Raw genomic sequence first — 18,278 nt, forward strand, 5'->3', positions numbered from 1 at the left:
AGTCTCCTTTTCCCTATGCATCAGGAAAGAAACCTATCAAAAAAACATAACCCAGTTAAAGTTTCTGTAGTGGACAGAAATTCCAGCAATTCAATATTTTTCCTTCACCCTCTTATTTAAGCCAGGAATCACAAGGGTAAGAAACTGCTCTGCTATCTGCCAAGCTGTGTCAGCCATAAAAATTCAGATATGAGTAAAGAGCTTAAAAATATTCAGTATTTACTTCAAACAAGATGAATTTCCAGTCACTTGGTGTTATTATCTTTTCAAAGTATACTTCAGAATTTCACTAGTTCACATACAGAATCATACAGTGAAATTTTAACATCAAAGTTGCATTACAGCAGTGCTTCAGCCACCCTGTTCTGTAACACGACTTAGGGTTTGGCAGTGTAGCTGAAGGGATCCTACTACTATTCAGAATTTTTTTCTAATATTTGACTTCACTGATTTCTTGCCGTTTCATTTTTTTATGTTCTTTTGGTCTACCCTAAACAATTCGTCTCACGGACTTAAGATCACCCAAAAAACCGATAAATTATCTCATCTTCATCTTAAATATTCTTTCTTTAAAGTTCTGTTTTCTATGTGAATTTTCTCTCAGACAGCTACAGCTATACAACTGATGTATAAAATGCTTTCTCTTAATTTTACTGTAATTTACCACGAACAAAACTCTGTTTTTTCCAAGATCTCACCACAACTCAGTGCTATGGTTTTAACATATTTTATTGGATACTAATGTCACAGTCCACCTTCCCCCACAACTCTGGTCTTCAAAGCAGTTATTATAAACTTGCCTTTGGCCAGTAGGATGCAGCCAACATGTATCCACCTTGTAGGAGATAACTGGAATTTGGTGTGCCATTGTTCATCTGGAAACTGTCCTGCGTCTCATCTTGCGTTGTACTCAGAGAGGCCACACTCTCCTCGTCATACGCTTTTATGTGCGGGGTTCCTTCTGCTAAATAAAACCACTAATATCATTTGACGTCGAAAAGAAGTTAAACACTCACCGTAAGAGGGTCAGGCGAACAATACACAGAGAAAAACGTTCAGGAAAAGTCCAAACGCAAAGTTAAACTGAAGAATTAATCTTTGAGGTTTTTCAGGATGACTGCTGATCCTTTTCTAGGCGTCTGAACGCCACACATATTCCTGTTAATATTTCAACAGCTTAACGTGTCAAACATTTAGCTGTTCGAAATCAGAGTAATCTCATAGACAATCCTTACTTATTTTAACGTATTTCCTTTGTAAACCAACATGCACTAAAATACAGCACTAAACTGAAATGAAAGATGTCTATCACCAGAACACGACCATGACATATCTGCTGGGATACTACTTTTAAAAACCGTCCTATTTCATTTACTGGATGGAATGCTGGGTGTCCCATGCCTTGAACATCTGTGTCTCTGCATCACTCATTTTTTAAAATTTTAAATACTTCCCTCCTCATTAATATTTTACTTTTGCCTCCATCCATCCAACAATGTAAGTTTCACTGTGACAAGGGGAAACAGTCTGAACCAACGAAATACAGGTGCTGCCTGAAAAGGAGACTATTACACCAGCACAACCAGTAAGAGAATTGAGGGACAATACTACAGAATTAAAATTTAACAATAGCTATGTATTGAGTCATCTGATACAATTTAGCTCGCCCTTAAAACATGTTTCAAATGTGAAAAGTACGCCAAAATTCCCCGATCACTGTACAAAATATGAAATAAAACCTGGGCTTAAAATGAAAACGCAGATGAAATGAACAGAATTTTCCAGCGTTTACCAATCTCTTCAAGACCAACACCAAGTTACAGCAAAACAGCCACAAAAAGAAAGATTTACAAGATGTTGTAATCTGAGGACAGCACAATTACTTGCCTAACCAGGCTGAGCTGGCAGAAAGTAAGCCTGATATTTGGACTCGTACCACATGTTACAGTATCCACCACCTACATCTAAATATTTATGTGATGTAAGCATTCCTTTTCTCTCACTGTTTTAATGTTTGCATACAACTGTTTCCTCTGAAAACCTCCTTCCACTGCTACAGGCAGCAGCATTTTAATCACCCAGTAATCATTTTTCCCAGTGAATTAACCCTATGGTTTCCATTTGTCATTTCCACAAGAGGATTCACCTGACTAACACAATGCCTTTTTCCCCTGAGGTATTGGAAAAAAATTAGCTTATTTCTTTATGCTGTAATCCCACTGCCCAACTTCCATCCTCTTCCTTTTTCTTTTACCATTTGTTATCACACAGTGGGGAAACCTTTTCACATTCTGAATTTCAATAGGGAAAGACTAGAGGAGACTTCATAGCATCAAAATAAGGAATGTATTCAATAATAATCGGTTGGTTTATTAAAAAGTATTACATCACTTCCCTGATGAGAGGTTTTTTGCTTCTACTTTGAAGCTTCCAGAAGTCTCTTTGTGTTATTTGGTCCTGTGCTGCGTAACCACCTCAATCTTTTCTAAAAGCAGGTACATATTTTTAAGTGTTTTGAAAATTTTCAGTGCAAGTACACTGCTTGGCCACCTCCAGTTGCCAAGAAAAAGCAGCTTACATGACCCTATAGCTTGGACAGAAAGAAGCTTGCATGAAAGCCCAATGAGGAAGCTATAAAGACAGGTGAATAAGAATAGAAAAAACTAACAGGGAAACCAAAAGAACGTATTTAGAAAGAAAAAGAAACAGTAGTAGGAAATACAGAGACACACAGTATTTCCAGAAAACATCAGTTGTTCAACTCTCTTCCCCCAGGTGAACCACACGCACAGTAGGCTTGCTTCGGGAATCAGCCAACAAATCCCAACTACCTCATCCAGGCACTGATACGAAGCAAAGAAAACGCTGTATCTCTGAAATTCTTCCAACTGACTTGAAGAATCAAGCAAAAATGTTTTAAATTTACTTTTGTGGGATTTAATATCCTTTTTTAGACTTTTTTTCTACAAGAATAAAATTGTTCAGTGTAAGAGTTTTACTGCAGAAATAAGACTACACACATACCACGTTTTTGTGCCTCCTCTTCATCACTATCACTCTCTTCGGACGATGACGATGATGACGACGACGATGATGACGATGAGGAGGAGGAGGATGAAGATGCTGAAGAACAAGATGAAGATGATGAAGAGCTAGAGCCTGATCGAGAGTGTGAACAAGATGAAGAAGATGAAGAGGATGAAGAAGATGACCTGGAAGAACAGGATGATCTATCTGAGTCAGAATCTGAGTCAGAGCTAGAGTCAGATCCCCTTTTGCTGACTCTCTGTTTTTTGGAAGCTGGGTTTGGAGTTAGAGGCTCTGTCCTTGCTGCCACCATGCGCCTGTCCGTCTCAGCCTTCACGCTGGGTTTGTGGTCTGTATTTTGTATTGATGTGCCATTTTTTGGACTCAAAGGTTCGGATTTCATTATTGTCTGTGTCTCCTCTGTAGACATAGATTCCTCTTCAGAAGACTGAGGGTCCTCTTTCAGATTTTCATTTTTCGCTTTTGCGTCCTCAAAAGCATTCATTTTAGCATCTGACAACCTTGACTGAGGTGTAAGAGGAGAAGCAGCTAATGCCATCTGGTACTGATGCAAGAGCGGAGTAGAAGTCCTTGAGAGCGCCACTTTATTTTGATTATAGTTCCTCTGGGCAGACATAAATGAGAGTTCAGGATCACGAAGAATATGATAATCTGTCCTGCTAACTCCATGTTTAGCAGCTCCAATCAGTAAATCCCTGTCGTGCGTCCCACACTCCCACCAGACGGGTAAGTCCGGGTTCGGCTGGCACAGCTTTAGTCGCTCAAACAACTGCGGGTGTCGAAGAGCCTGTTCTCGCACCTTCCTTAGGAGTTCAATGCGATACAACGTCCGAGACGCACGCTCCTCTGTGATCGGCTGGATAAAAATGTTCGGGTCTACGAGTTCTGTGTTAAAACAATACAAAGATGAGAATTTGGCTAAAAAACCCCAAACCCCAACACAACCCCCTGCAAATCAATACTAGAAGTAGGTGGCTTCAATCAGTTATTATGTATCTCCCCATCCTAAGCTATTTTACACTTAGCATGTTTCCTTATTTCCTTCTCCCCCGTTTTTATTTTGGAACACAGGAAAGAAAAACCTTTCCAAGGTAAGCGCAGGCAACAGCAATTAAAGATTAATCTAAAAGTTAAAATATATACACACACCTTCTTTTGAGGGGAGACGACAGACTCTCCGGCACATGGACATAAATGCGTACAAGTACTTCTCCAAGCTCTCATCAGTTTTCTTATGCAGCCTGGCCATCGCTCTAAACTTGGTCCAATCAAACCGGCCCCTTTCGGGATCAAACACCACCCCGAACGTGGACACAACTCTGTAAAAATCAGCTTCTTCTCTTCTCGTCCACCTTCATCAGCAAGAAAAAAAATGGGAAATTCTGTCATTTTCTTCACTATTTCACACAGCTAAAAATTATTATTTCTTCAGTATTTTTTTTGTGTAAGAACGTATTAATAATGTGTATTTGCACGCTGCCCGTACCTTTGCTGTCTTTCAATCTTAGCAGCCATCTTTGGATTTAGAGCCGCTTCTTCATAGGGAGGCTGCATGAGACTAGTTTGTACTGGGAACGCCGGCGGGATCTGCTGGGCTTGCCTATTTTTACTTGTTCGTTGATAAGCCGTTATTAGGCGGCGGAGACGGGTTGTTAAGGCAGACTGAGTGGGCCAATAGATTTTGTCTCCTTCCATCATTTGTCCATCTGCATTAAAACAAACAAAGTCAGAGGAAAATAAAGAAGTTAATTATTGCTGGTGCTTATGGTTCTACACCAGGCAATCTAAATACGTTTTAGCTAAGAGTCAGGAGAATAAACCAGTTCAAAATAGATTGAATGGGCTCAGATGTGAAGTTTTATGTACTTACCTCCATCTGCGATTACTAGATCACCTGGGGATGAAACGTCATCCTGTAGAAAAACACAAGTGAAGCGAAATTAAAAACACAGCCCTCTCGATTTAGGTTAAACTTACATCTTACAGACAATTTAGGAATATGACAAAAAACAAGAGCGATATATATTTTAGAAAAATGGCTAGCAAGGCATACAACAGAATCATACAACAATTCCCTCCCATTCCCCACCGCCCACACAACTGCAGAAACACACCGAGTAAGCTCTATCAATTTAGAGAAATATAGTTTGCTCAACAAAAAGGCGGATGTATTATATTCTAAATGTGTTAAAAGGAGCTATTAATAGATGCCTACTATACCTCTATGTCATCTTTAAACATTGCTGGTGCTGGTTTATATTCTGGATCTTCTACATCCCTGTTAAAATTTCAACACAAAAGAACCCATCTCAGTAATATTTCAGAAGTCCTTACACTCTTTTCAATTAACCAAAACTCATTTAAATTTACATAGATATACTGCACTTAATTGTCTATTTGAAACCAGGAAAATATTTCATGGCAGCTTTGGCTTCAATCCTGCCCTCCCCAATTCACTATCTCATTTGAAGATGTTCTTTATGACCACGGCTGCTAACCTCACTGGTGAAGCAATGAATAGAAGCAGCGCTCCCTTTCAGCAATTACCAGTCATACTCAAATTGACCTACTGGGGTCACTGGTTAGCTACACAGGACTGATACGCCAAGCTGACTGACTTGAAATCAAGTTAAATAGGTCTGTAGTAGTCCGCCTCCGAAGGCTTTGGCACTTCAGTGTTTAAGTAATACTTCTGATACAGCTACACAAGGTAGAGGCCTCGTTAACAAGTTGCTGCATTTTTCCTTTAACTGTGAAATCCCAAACTTCAATGGTTCTCTTACACACTGTTCCTAACTCTTTTCCACTCTGTGGGAGTAAAATCAAAGCAGTGTTATTCACAACAATGACATCAAACTAGCATAAAACCAGTTCAGAAGAGAATAAAGTACAACACATAAATTCAGCCTCGTTTACTTTAAAGGCCCCGAAACATTCATGCCCACTTTGAAGCGCTCATACCCATCAATATAATCATTTGCTCTCTGTTCGGCAGCAACTGCTTTTTCGTCTGGCTTGCCAACCCTTTCCAAGAAGCACAGCGCTGGGTCTGCTCTGATAGTGTTATATTTTTCATAACCTATAAAGGAAAAGAAAAGTAGCACAATTTCAACTTTCAGAGTAAGCTATAAAAAAAATCGAGCGCAGGGTGTTTATACTGAGGGGTGGGGAAGCACGTACGTAGTCATTAATATTACTCACCATGTTTAAAAACGCCAATTAGAAGGGATTTATCCGCATCCGCGTCCCACCACTCGGCAGGAACTTCAGAGTGATCTGGCTCGGGGACCCAAACATCAATTTCACTAAGGAGAATCACCAACAGCAGAACCAACATCAGTAACGCTCACAGGAAGAAATAAACTTTAATTTTCTCTTTGTACATTTGTACTTTACGTAGGATTTTTAAACTTCTCTCTTCAAGCACACATGTACGACATTCCATGTCCAGCAAACTAATTCAAAGATTACTTTGAAGGTTTTAAAGAGTCCTAGGACTGAAATGTTTAATTTTTTAATGGACTTTGTTATTTAATAGCAAGCAACACTTTAAAAGTGCATAGTTACGCTACTAAGTTACATAAGCCACACAATACAATACTGATTTATCATTCAGAACAATTTTGATAACCTAAAGAAACTGAGGCATACAATTTTTCACCTCTGCATTCAGTAAGACCCTAAAAACAGCAATTCAGAACACCCAGACAACCTGATATTTTGTATTTGACAGAGACCAGTAACAGTGAAAGACTATTAAAGCAGAACCAAGATACAATATTATTCCTCTCTCGCTGAACTCTGTCATTTCGTAGCAGTTTGTCCTTGCAAAATTTAGCAAACCAAGGATCATCTGCTTTTGTGTTTAACAGCATGAGATGGACTGTTCTTCCACAAATGTTTATAACAGTTTTCTGAATCAAATTAAAACTTTCGATCATCCACCAAAAGCTCCTGTAGCTGGGAGTTCAAGAATTTCCAAACAGGAATCATCCGTTAAAAGAAAATTAATTAATGGAATACGCAGCACATAACCAAAAGTGTACATAAAGAGGCAGGAAAAACCCACCAATTAGAATGGAAAGTATAAAATTCTCTCTTTCACTCACTTTTTCAGTCTATTTGACTTAAATAATATTACTTCATATAGCTAGACTTGATAAATAGGAATCAGGACTTCCTCGTGTCAAATGGATACAAAGTGTTTAGTAAAAAAAGTAAACAACATGATTTTTCTCACAGCCTAAGCATACAAATACTCGGTTTTAACATTCCTAACTTAGGTCTAGAAAGATTTCTGACCTTTCACTTAATAGTTTACATTTAAAATAAACAAGCAAAAAACCTCTAGTTCACCTGGAATCAATTCCATCAAACACCTTTTGGAATTCACTACCGATGACTTCTTGTTTTAAGTAATACAGCATTCTTACTCGCAGCAAGACCCTGCACAAAGGAAAAAAGAAATACACATGTCAGCACTCTAAAAGCTTTCCATAGTTGTGGGTGGTTTTGTTTTGTCTTCTGTAACATCACAAAGCTTTCAAGCGATTTTCCTAAAACATACTTCCTTCAGTTATAAAACGGAGATAACCTCCAGTTCGGGTCAGCTAACACTTTTAATTGCCACGACTTTTACAGATTGTTTCACTGCAAAAATTCTTTCAAATCCCAGACAAAGACCAGGCCCAGCAGAACACTTCTCACTTGCTTCATAAAATACTGCTAAGAACAAACTGCTACTTCTCTTTTCCTACTTAGAAGATCCCTTAGGGCTGACAATGAACATCTTTCCCCATCACCTTGTCATCCCTTCTCACTTAGACTTTGGTGCGTGACTCCCCCGATGGCTTCTCCACGCTTTCTCTCGATTCTTGACTACAGCTGTATGAAGTTTTCAAGCACGAGTATGACAAGTTTTGCTAAAGAAACAGGATTTATCTAAAACAAGCTCGTTCACGGCTATGAATGAGCTTTGAACAAGCTCGTAGCTCAGATGCCTGGAAGACACGCCAGGTAAAGAGTATGTAAGATTGTGATTCTGTGATTGAGGGGCAACAACTTTAGTGCTTTCAGTTTCTTTGCCAAACACTCCCAAACCCTTTAGTCCTTTGGCTGCTACGAGGCTCCCCAGAGATTCTAGCAAGATCTCTCTCACCTTCTCCACACAGACATAAACACACAATTTCTTTAAAAATAACACCACAGTTATTTTAAATGTCAAATACTTGGTTAATCTCCTAATAAAATGCAACCTATTTATTCTAACCAAGCTAATGCCATTGCCACAATGAGAAATTAGAAGTAAAAAAGAATCTTTACATAAACTCTGAAAGACATTCACTCTTCAGCCACTGCTTACTTGTTGCAATGGTGTTTTATGTGCTTTTTGTAGCCTTCATCTTGCAACAGATGTTCTGGATTGTATTTTCGAAGCCATTCCGCCTTGTGTATATCAAAAGTGCTAGCCTGGGTCTTCACTTTTTTTCCTTTTCTTCCTCTAGGCACAGGGGCTGATAAGCCTGGATAATTTAAAATATAATACAGTAATCGCAACAGGTAGGTATAGATCCCTGTGATACTTTTAGTTCCTATATCCTATACCAGTACTGTGACCTGCAGTGCAGAAAAAATACTAGCACCACAGCCTCTGGATAGGAGTATTTTCACTGTTGTCTCTTAGAACATCTCTGGAGTACGTTTCACCAGTTTAGGACAAAGCAGGGGAGGGGGAAAGAAAGGAGAGTGTGTTGTCTACTACCTCCTATGAAACAAAACAGGTTCCTATGAACTGAAATGAGCAAGCTTACACAGGGTATACCAATCCATTTGGGTAAGCCAACAAATACAAACAAAGCAGAAATGACACTTCTTTTCCCATTACTGGAGTTGCACATCTGGAATAAATAATATTTATTTCAAGTAGGACCCATTCAGAGAGGATTTTTCGCCGCTTTTATCCCAGTGCAGTACCACACGAAACTATTTAACAGCAGAAACATGTAAGTCCTTACCGAGGTGATTCTGTAACTCTCGTGTTTGCCCATCCTCTGTTGGGGTAATGAGATCCCATATAAAACTTTTTATTTTCTCATCCCCTCTGTAGTGAACAAGACAATAGGCTAAGAGAGCTCGGCAAATTATCTCCACGTCCTGCTCATTCAGCTGTCTCTTGAAGCGACCGTGGGACAGAATTTCTCTCCATCGACCCCACCTAGTCCAAAGCGAAACACAAATCAGCACCTGGAAGTGAAACGCTTGGGCTGCCTGCAGATTTCTCCTACAAAAAGGGAATTTCTCTGAAAAAATATCTGGCTTTCTGCTCTATTCCTTCAGCTTAAGTTACTGAGTGGAAATATGAAAGTAACATTTGCAATAAAACTCTATGTTTAAAAAAAGAGTTTTAAACAAAACCAAAACTCGCCTGTTTACAAAAAAATACGGATGATCGTTTTACACTTCTAAGACACAAAACTGACAGCCCTCATACTGGCAAGCAGATATAGTCGTTTATTTTCTAAGGTGGGTGAGAGAAGACCTAAGATTTTACTTCCAAATCAACGTATCTGATTTAAGTATGCTTAAAATAAATGGTTACATTTTCAGTTCCTATTTGCACCTCGTGGAAGTACAAGACGTTCTGCAATTACGAACATCAGGTCACCTACCAAGCTTTTATTTCAGATATTTATTTATTTACAGTTTTGAGCCTGTCTACAGCACTTACTGTAATGATTTTTAGAGACACTACTGCGGTGCCCATGTTAAATGTCATAATCTCCTTTGAAGAAAGGCTTTCACCTGTCTAATGTTTATTCAATTGCAAATTGTCAGAAAGATTTATACAGGGTGCACGGTAAATTCACCTAAATTCACCTTCTAAATAAATTCTATACATACATACCAGGCTATTGCCAATATAGTTAAAAGTTATTCCATAAATACTATTTAGTACATGGAAAAGTACTACTTTTTAAAATTTTGTAGAATGAGGAAGGATGTATACAATACCCATAGACCAGCAAGTTTTTTTCCACCCGAAAGCACTCTGTTCTTCCATATCCGTTGGAACGGTCACAGGGCCTGCGGAGCTTTGGTTTATCATCACCCTCGCTCTCCACTTCAGACAACTCCGCCAGCTCATCTTTTGTAGCGCTGAAGGGCCGTGTTTGTTTCCTAATCCTTGGGGTATCAATAACCAGGCTGTTCTGCAAAATTTCAAACAAAGAGAAACAGTTGATAAGTTTTTCTGCAGCGCACAGCTTCAGTTCAGAAACAAGAGTTTCTATCTAATGTCATTAACAGGTATTTTGTAAAGACATCACAGTAAAAATCCATAAAGCAAGGAAAACATTTTGTGATGTTTATGGCAACAAAAAATGGGTTTCATACCGTGGTTATAAACTATACCGAGTACCTCATCCGAGCTGGACACTCACACAGACTACGCTGCAGTCTCTGAGTAAAAAGGGGCACTGAAATCTTTTTAGAACTGACCACACGGGAGTGTCTTCACCTATAGGACACAACTCCCAGTACTATAAAGTTGATGTAATTCTTTGCTATTTTGCAGATTCCAGCCCGGGATTTACCGACAGAGAAACAGGACAATCAAAACAATTACACACTTTGAACCATTTTCAGGTCTTTGACAAAAATCAAAGACTCCCAAACTCTTTTGGGACAGCAGGGAGCTGGGAAATTAGAGTAAAGCTATCAGCAGGTGGATTACTCATGCCCAAACTAACCAGTATAAGTCCGATTTGTTGAAATATTTATCCAAAATACACCAGAAATCCTACACCTCCTATTTCAGAATTCAAGCACATACTTGAAAAAACAGGCATTAAAAAAGAGAAGTACTTACTCTGCCACTGATAGCATCTATATCTATTTCTGCTTTTTTGGCCCATTTCTGCCAGAAGTTGGGATCGTCTAGTGAAATATCAGTCCTGTTTCCAGATGCAACAAAACTAGCCTGTAATAAATAAAACTAAATCTTACCAACATCATACATCAAAAGTTTGTAGATTTTGAATGCCTCACTGCTGCGAAGACCGCATAACTTTATTTCATCAAAATCTCCCAAGCAGCTGTTAAGACTTTAGAAGCTACTTCCCAGCGCAAAGCAACTCAAAAGTTCTCCTCCCCCTTAATTTTTCAAAATCAGATCCATAATATATCAGAAAAATCTAATGAACTTTTATGCACCATCAGGAGAGAAGAACATTAAGCAGCAAGATTCTTCTGCTTCTAAGTCTGAATCTAAATTACTTGAATGGAAGAAAATAGAATCTTTTGAAGAGGCTTATCAGCATTTGGGGATTTCATCTCATGCAAAAGCACTCGCTTGAGGGAAATTTCAAAGGAGTGTTTTAAACTACCAACAATCAAAGCTTGAGAGCATGGAATAAGCTTAATTTCAGAAGGCATTTAAAAAACCCTGATACACTACTTTTGGGAAAAGAGTAAATACATATAAAAAATTCTAACTCTTCTGATAAAAAGACAGTGATGATGATGTTCCCTAATTGGTTTCCTATCTCTTCTTTAGAAGCCTATTTTTTTATTTAAGCCACAATCAGCAAGATATAAGAAAATCTAAATAAATGTGTATTTATAAATAAGAAATACACATTTATATTCTTAAAGGTTTTCCTTTTGCTTTGCATGTGTTCTTTTCTGGAATTGTCACAACCGCATTTGTGAAGCACCCATGTTCCAAACTCAGTTATACTGCTTTTATTTTTTAAAAATTATTTATGTATTTCATTTACCTGACTTTGTATTTGTTCAGATTCATATTTGCACATGCTTTAGAAATTAAGGAGTCCAAATTTACTTTTCATTCTGTTCATCCAGTTTTTCAGCATAGGCTTTTGGCTGCTATATTACTGTTTTTCTCTTATGTTCTCAGCCCCATGTACATATATATACTCTCTACCCCCTGCTATTTTAGGAGCTTTCTTTTTTTGCTTTTCAAACTTTTAGCAAAAAAGCTCAAGATTCAAACTACATCCTATGCGGAAGGCATCTTTAGGATAAGCCTGAAAATTTTAAATCTTATTCATTATTGTCTTATAAACATTTTCCCCTGCTTTTGCTATGTGCACACATAAGGACCCCAAAATGGACATTAGATATAAGTAAACATAACTTTCTTTAAAAAAGCATAAGCTTTACAACATTCAATTCTATTTACAGCTCTATATTGTCAAAGAGCAACTTGCTGCTTCTGCACCTTAGCAAATGTGGAGCCCCGTCCTTCTGATTCAATTGTGATAGTTTTAGTACGACGCTGCAAAATTTGGTCAATGTCTTCCTCACAGAATTTAGAGCCTTCATCCTCTTCATCCATAATGGCACCATATGCACCTCTTCGAAGCAAGTCTTCTATCTCTTTTTTGGAGAGTTGTTGGATCTGAGCAAATAAAATAGAAAAAAAAATATCCCCCAAAGTCTTCTCTATTTCTCTTTCCCTTTCCAATGTTTCTGCAACCTAACTGTGCCTTATACTTTATAAACTCAAAATCTAGATTATTAAAACCAAAGAGAACAGTCTAGTTGACAGCTGAAAATATTTTTTTTATGAGGTTACACTACACATTTTTACAAGTATGTAACTTCTTTGGTTTCTCTATTCTCAACAACGTGATAAATGTAAGTTTTAAAAAATGACCTGTTAATACTAGATGTAAAACTCATCATACATTGAAGTCACACATTGTATTAATATGAGAAGATAAACAGAAACAAAAGGACTTCTCTTCTTGTTTAAAATTTGACATTGAATCTTAACAGGCAAGAAACAGTGAAAGATTTATCAGAAAAACTGACTGCATTTAAAATGTCAACTATATTGCTAGTCCACATCAGAAAACATAACAGAGATGCAAACGACAGAAAAATGGTAGCACCTGTCATTTAAAATAGATCCCACATTATTACAAAAGGAAAAGGGAAGTTATTCCAAGAAATAAGTGTACATACACCACCGACACTGTTCTCTCTTCCACTCATGCTCTGTAGGACAGCCTTGTCCAGGCCCAGTTTCAGACTCGCTCTGTCGAACATCTCCCTCTCGTAGGAGTTGCGCGTGATCAGCCTGTAGACCTTCACTGCTTTGTTCTGACCAATCCTATGACAACGGGCTTGGGCCTTTTGAAGGAAGGGACAATGGCAATAAGAATTTATACTTATCTAGGAATCGGATAGGATTCTTTCAAGAAATCGTTTCTGCTGTAGCGCAATCTGAAAACCAACAGCATGAACTCAAAAGGAAGTCAACGCACATTTACTTAAACGGAAGCTATCGGACTTCTTCCATACCGTGAAGAGTTTTCTAAAAACAGTGTATTAAATGAAATACATGATCTGTGCTGACGGGTAGTGAACGGTATTCCTCCTGCAGTTACACCAGATAAGGGCATGCTCGCTCCTCAGTTACCTGATCTCCAGATACAAATGGTAAAGGAGCTGCGACTTGAGAATGGATTCAATTTCAGCATCCAGTTCCTAGATTTGATTAATTCACTGCTTCTTAATACATATTAATCCTTCTCTATATATTATGTTTTAGCTGAACAGCTCTATTTCCATAAACTGTGTTAGTCAGCATATGCAAAAATCTAACCCTACATTTCATGTCATCGAAATCTTAAGTTTTCACTGAATTTTCACTGAATTTCACTGAATTTTTTAGAGTTGGAAGGGACCATAGAGATCATCTAGTCCAACTCCCCTGCTGAAGCAGGATTGCCCAGAGCATGTCAGAGCATGTTACTCAGGACTGCATCCAGGCGGGTCTTGAAAATCTCCAGAGAAGGGGACTCCACACCCTCCCTGGGCAGCCTGTTCCAGGGCTCTGGCACCCTCACCGTGAAGAAGTTTCTTCTCATATTTGAGTGGAACCTCCTATGTTCCAGCTTGTGCCCGTTGCCCCTCGTCCTGTCACTGGGAACCACTGAAAAGAGTCTGGCTCCCTCCTCCTTCAACCCACCCTTCAGATACTTATAAGCATTGATAAGGTCTCCCCTCAGCCTTCTCTTCTCCAGGCTAAAGAGCCCCAGCTCTCTCAGCCTTTCTTCATAAGGGAGATGCTCCAATCCTTGAATCATCATTTTATAAACTCACTGACTTAGTTTACCCATGTTGTGCATTTAAAGAGTTATCAGTCTGAAAGAAAAAGCTGAACGCAGATGACCTCTTCTATCCAAGTAAAAAGTATTAATCAAAAAACATTAAGCGTACGCCTTAAAAAAAAAAAAAAGAACACTCTCAAATGATGCATGTTCAAAACAGAGACAACATTCAAAGTGACCAAATTTCTGTCAGCCTCACTGTTACGGTAAAAGGAATTTACCTGCAGATCATTTTGAGGATTCCAGTCAGAATCAAAAATTATACACGTATCTGCTGCAGTTAAATTAATGCCCAAGCCACCAGCTCTGGTGCACAGAAGGAAGACAAAGCGATCGGAATCTGGTTTGCTGAACCGGTCAATCGCAGCTTGTCTGAGATTCCCTCGCACTCGCCCGTCAATTCGTTCATATAAATATCTGGAAATCACCACAGATACACACACGCAAATCATTACAAAATTTTTCAGAATTTAAAGGGGGTTTAGAAAAGATCTTCTGCTTGCGTATTTATTCTTTATAACCAATAAAAGTGATTTAAACTAACTATGCTTATCATGGTAACGTAAGCAGGAATCATGACAGCACTCACATTTCTGTAGTACCAACAAGTCCAAACATCGAGCGTTTTAAGGCAAGTTCTTCTGAACTTTGTCCATTAAAGCAAATGCCTGATTATCCATACCAGGAAACATGTGTTACCACGGCACTTAGATGCACTAAAACACACCATAACCTGGAGTCCCATGTGGACACTTACAGGTTTTTCACGTGCTGTTATTCTTGGATGCCTGCCTAGGGTCAGAGAGGCAGGACAGGGCAGGTTTGTGTTCTATACCAAATTGTCTGAACACGGTAGGGGTAACCAAGTAACCGGCAGAAAGCAGTACTTGGTGAGCTGTCACCAGACAAACTGCGTATTGATTCTGTCAAGATTAAGAGAAACGGAACAAAAATGACATGACGGCACCTCTGACAGTCTTTATCGAGGCACCAATGAACCCAGGGCTTCCTAAACTAAAACCAGCACATTTAAAAGCCTGAAGTAAAACTGTCATTTCTGTTACCTTTGATAATTACAAGGACTCCTATGAAATTTCTGAAATCAAGTGAAATGCTTAAAAAGGGAGCAAAGACTTCTGAACGCTGTAAATTGAGTAAGAAGCTGAATGTGTATCTGCTAGTCAAAAAAACCTTCACAACCGTTTCTCTTCTAATCAGCTATAAAATGGCACAGCAGATAATCCCCAGGACCACAGGCATTTTGGCAGGCAGCCACCTCCTACAGGCATGAATTCTGTTAAGTATTAAGCCTAATCATGTGTGCACTCTAACATTTCTAATCAAACGGTAGCATGGAGCAAGTCTCAGCTTCTCCGCGTTTCAGAACATTCTACCTGTAGATACGATGCTCTAGTCTGGGTGTTACATCGTTGCACAAAAAGAAGTGTTTTCCATACTGGGTTATAAGTACTACTGTGAAGCTAAAATTAGTCTATTAAAATAAAACATACAAACTGTTGAGCTCTCAGTTCAAATAGATAGCTTTATGAAACAAAACCCTTAGACGTTATATAAAATTATCACAAAAATAGGTATTAATATAATCTACTAATGATTTTCAATATACATTCCAGTAGCCACTGCAGAAAGGCTTGACATTTTCACTTATTCTTATTTTTTTTTTAATATGTTAAGTCTATATTACTACGTAGTTCACTGACAACTGTACACTTCAAAGCAGTGCATACGTGCCAGCAAATTGACTATTAAAAAAAACAGAGCTATGCCTTTTTCTAGTTTTTCAGGTTAATATCGCAACGACTGATTGTAACCAAGTTTGAGGTTGGATTTTATGTGCTAAGGCTTTACGCATAGTATTTAGTCACGTGCTTAAACAAGCTCTTAGTTTCCGTGGAGTCACCAGTATAATCAAAGGGTGCCGTTATACGTGACGGCAAAAGCCAACCCAAGGAGCTGCTTTATGGCTGGCAGTTCACTCCTGCTGCACAATCCAAAGCAGTAATAATTCAGCAAAGACAGGAAGCACGTTTTTATTTTTACATTAATAAAACCCAAACCTCAGGTTGTTTACCATTTTGTGCTTATATTCTGTTGGGAGTAAGGAGCTGCATTACCCCTGTCTGGGCCAAGTTCAACACGATGTAAATAAAGAACACACTCTGTGCTTCTGAGGTTTGGATGAGCCATGTTGAGCTTGAACTTGCTTGGTGTCTGACAGACCACGTACAAACAGTGCCCACAGACAAGAACGTTCAACAGAAAAAGCAACAAACTGAAAGCACGTGGTTTACTCAACAAGCCCTCGCTAGTTTTTGTTTGAAGTTCTTTGTTTTTCATTTGTTGGTAAGTCATCACACAACACAGCAAGTTACACAGCGATTAGCAAAAAATTCCTATCCTCGGCATGCTGTAATCATTAACGCTGCACTAACAGTCTGAGATACACCCACTGAGAAGAGTATACTACAGGAGACAGAATGTACAGTCTCTCACCTTTTATGTATAAGGTAATCCTCCAAAATATCAAGGCAGCGCACCATTTGAGAGAAGATAAGGACCTTGTGGCCTCCTGCTTTCATTTTTGGAAGAAGTTTATCAATAAGAACCAATTTACCGGCAGACTGGATCATTGCTTGCAGATGGAAGTCAGGAGCACTTGGGCTATATGTTTCTTTAAACTCTCCAAGGATTTTCTCTTCAGCACCTATCAAAGAATATAGTTCTGTATCTACAGGTGTATCTACACAAATATCTCTGTATACAGACCAGACGAAGTTACCAAAATCAGTGCTTGTCCTCTGAATGTCCCCCATGAGCCACTGCTACCATCCCCCAAATTGCAAAAATGGAAATAGAACTTGTTCTCAAGTACTGTGTCAAAATCTACTGAAAAAAACACAGTTCCTTTTGTCTCTGTGATGTTTTAAATGGGACGCGAGCCTTAAAAAACAGTATTTTGAAGACCTTTTCTGAAATCTCACTACGACTGAAATCATAGCAAAACCTTTAAAAACTTAAAGTGGATTTTCTTGCAAGCAGGAGAAACATCCCCGTCAGTTATAACTAAGTGAAAAAAAGATTTGTGAAGTCAGCGAAGACTGACACAGACCGTATCACTTGCAAGAAGTATTAATTTTAAAAATTAGGTCTAGAAGTTCTTCTTAATAGTGCTTTTAAAAAGATGTAAGAGTTCCACGGGATAAACACTTCTAAATGTTCTGTGAAATCCTACGAAAGAACAAGTTCACATTTCAGGCCTCAAATACGCAACTGCCTCACAACTTTGCCCTGCACCTATCAAAAAAATGCCTCCACCTAATCCAGTCCTTTGAAAGTCTGATGAAAACGTCAAAGAATTACAACAAGAGTTCTTACATATTTTAAATAAAAGTACAAAAAGTAGTTAAAAAAACAAAACAATCAGTCTTTATTATGTATTTACCTTTGATGAGATATGGGTGATTACAACACTTCCTGAGCTCCATCATAGTGTTAACCAGATTGGGTACATTTGCTTGCCCTGCTCCTTTGGATAAGAAAGCAAAATTTTTCTCCAAAATCGCTCGATAGTATTTCTTCTGAATATTAGTTAGTTCTACTTCAATTATAGTTTCCTCCTTAGGAGCCAGCTTTTTTTCTACATCTTCCTTTAATCGTCTGAGCATCATGGGTTTCAGGATAGCTTGTAGTTTCTGAACCTAAATGAAACACAACAGTTTGTCAGAACATGAAAAAGTAGTTTAATTTGAAATGTCTGAACTCCGTATCACTGATTTTTTTTTTTTTTCCTAAACTTATATAAAATAATTTCCAGATGGGATATTGCCTTATTTTTAACCCCAAATTACTAAAGAATTTTTATGTACTCCAAAATTAAAAAAAAAAAAAAAAAAAAAAAAGAAAATCTTTCTAGCACTTGTCTGCAAAGACTCTGCCTAAGAAGCCAGAAAACTCCGATTTTTATTATTCTCACTGTTCACCTGCCAAATTTACAAAGCCGACTCCAAAAACGTAAAAATAATTCTTTAACATAAAATATCATACTTCAGTGATTTCTACTGCCTGCAT

At 38.3% G+C, this 18,278-nt stretch overlaps 1 protein-coding gene across 5 annotated transcripts in view; it reads right to left on the reverse strand.

Annotated features, from left to right (window-relative positions):
• CHD9 (chromodomain helicase DNA binding protein 9) overlaps positions 1 to 18,278 on the reverse strand; it is an 81,144-nt gene that overhangs the window by 11,577 nt on the left and 51,289 nt on the right. For 3 of the 5 annotated variants that reach the window (XM_074157852.1, XM_074157856.1, XM_074157855.1), the window contains exons 14-31: positions 17,653 to 17,908; positions 16,704 to 16,914; positions 14,411 to 14,606; positions 13,039 to 13,206; positions 12,290 to 12,469; positions 10,916 to 11,026; positions 10,060 to 10,256; positions 9,063 to 9,262; positions 8,411 to 8,570; positions 7,405 to 7,494; positions 6,250 to 6,353; positions 6,010 to 6,127; positions 5,269 to 5,326; positions 4,919 to 4,961; positions 4,535 to 4,754; positions 4,198 to 4,400; positions 3,025 to 3,933; positions 801 to 964 (exon numbers count right to left, since the gene is read on the reverse strand). In XM_074157852.1, coding sequence (XP_074013953.1) covers positions 801 to 964; positions 3,025 to 3,933; positions 4,198 to 4,400; positions 4,535 to 4,754; positions 4,919 to 4,961; positions 5,269 to 5,326; positions 6,010 to 6,127; positions 6,250 to 6,353; positions 7,405 to 7,494; positions 8,411 to 8,570; positions 9,063 to 9,262; positions 10,060 to 10,256; positions 10,916 to 11,026; positions 12,290 to 12,469; positions 13,039 to 13,206; positions 14,411 to 14,606; positions 16,704 to 16,914; positions 17,653 to 17,908 — 3,588 coding nt within the window. The remainder of the gene's footprint in view (positions 1 to 800; positions 965 to 3,024; positions 3,934 to 4,197; positions 4,401 to 4,534; positions 4,755 to 4,918; positions 4,962 to 5,268; positions 5,327 to 6,009; positions 6,128 to 6,249; positions 6,354 to 7,404; positions 7,495 to 8,410; positions 8,571 to 9,062; positions 9,263 to 10,059; positions 10,257 to 10,915; positions 11,027 to 12,289; positions 12,470 to 13,038; positions 13,207 to 14,410; positions 14,607 to 16,703; positions 16,915 to 17,652; positions 17,909 to 18,278) is intronic. The other 2 variants (XM_074157854.1, XM_074157853.1) reach the window with 1 other exon arrangement.

This window comes from Numenius arquata, chromosome 13, assembly GCF_964106895.1.
Source record: "Numenius arquata chromosome 13, bNumArq3.hap1.1, whole genome shotgun sequence".
Classification (NCBI taxonomy): Eukaryota; Metazoa; Chordata; class Aves; order Charadriiformes; family Scolopacidae; genus Numenius; species Numenius arquata.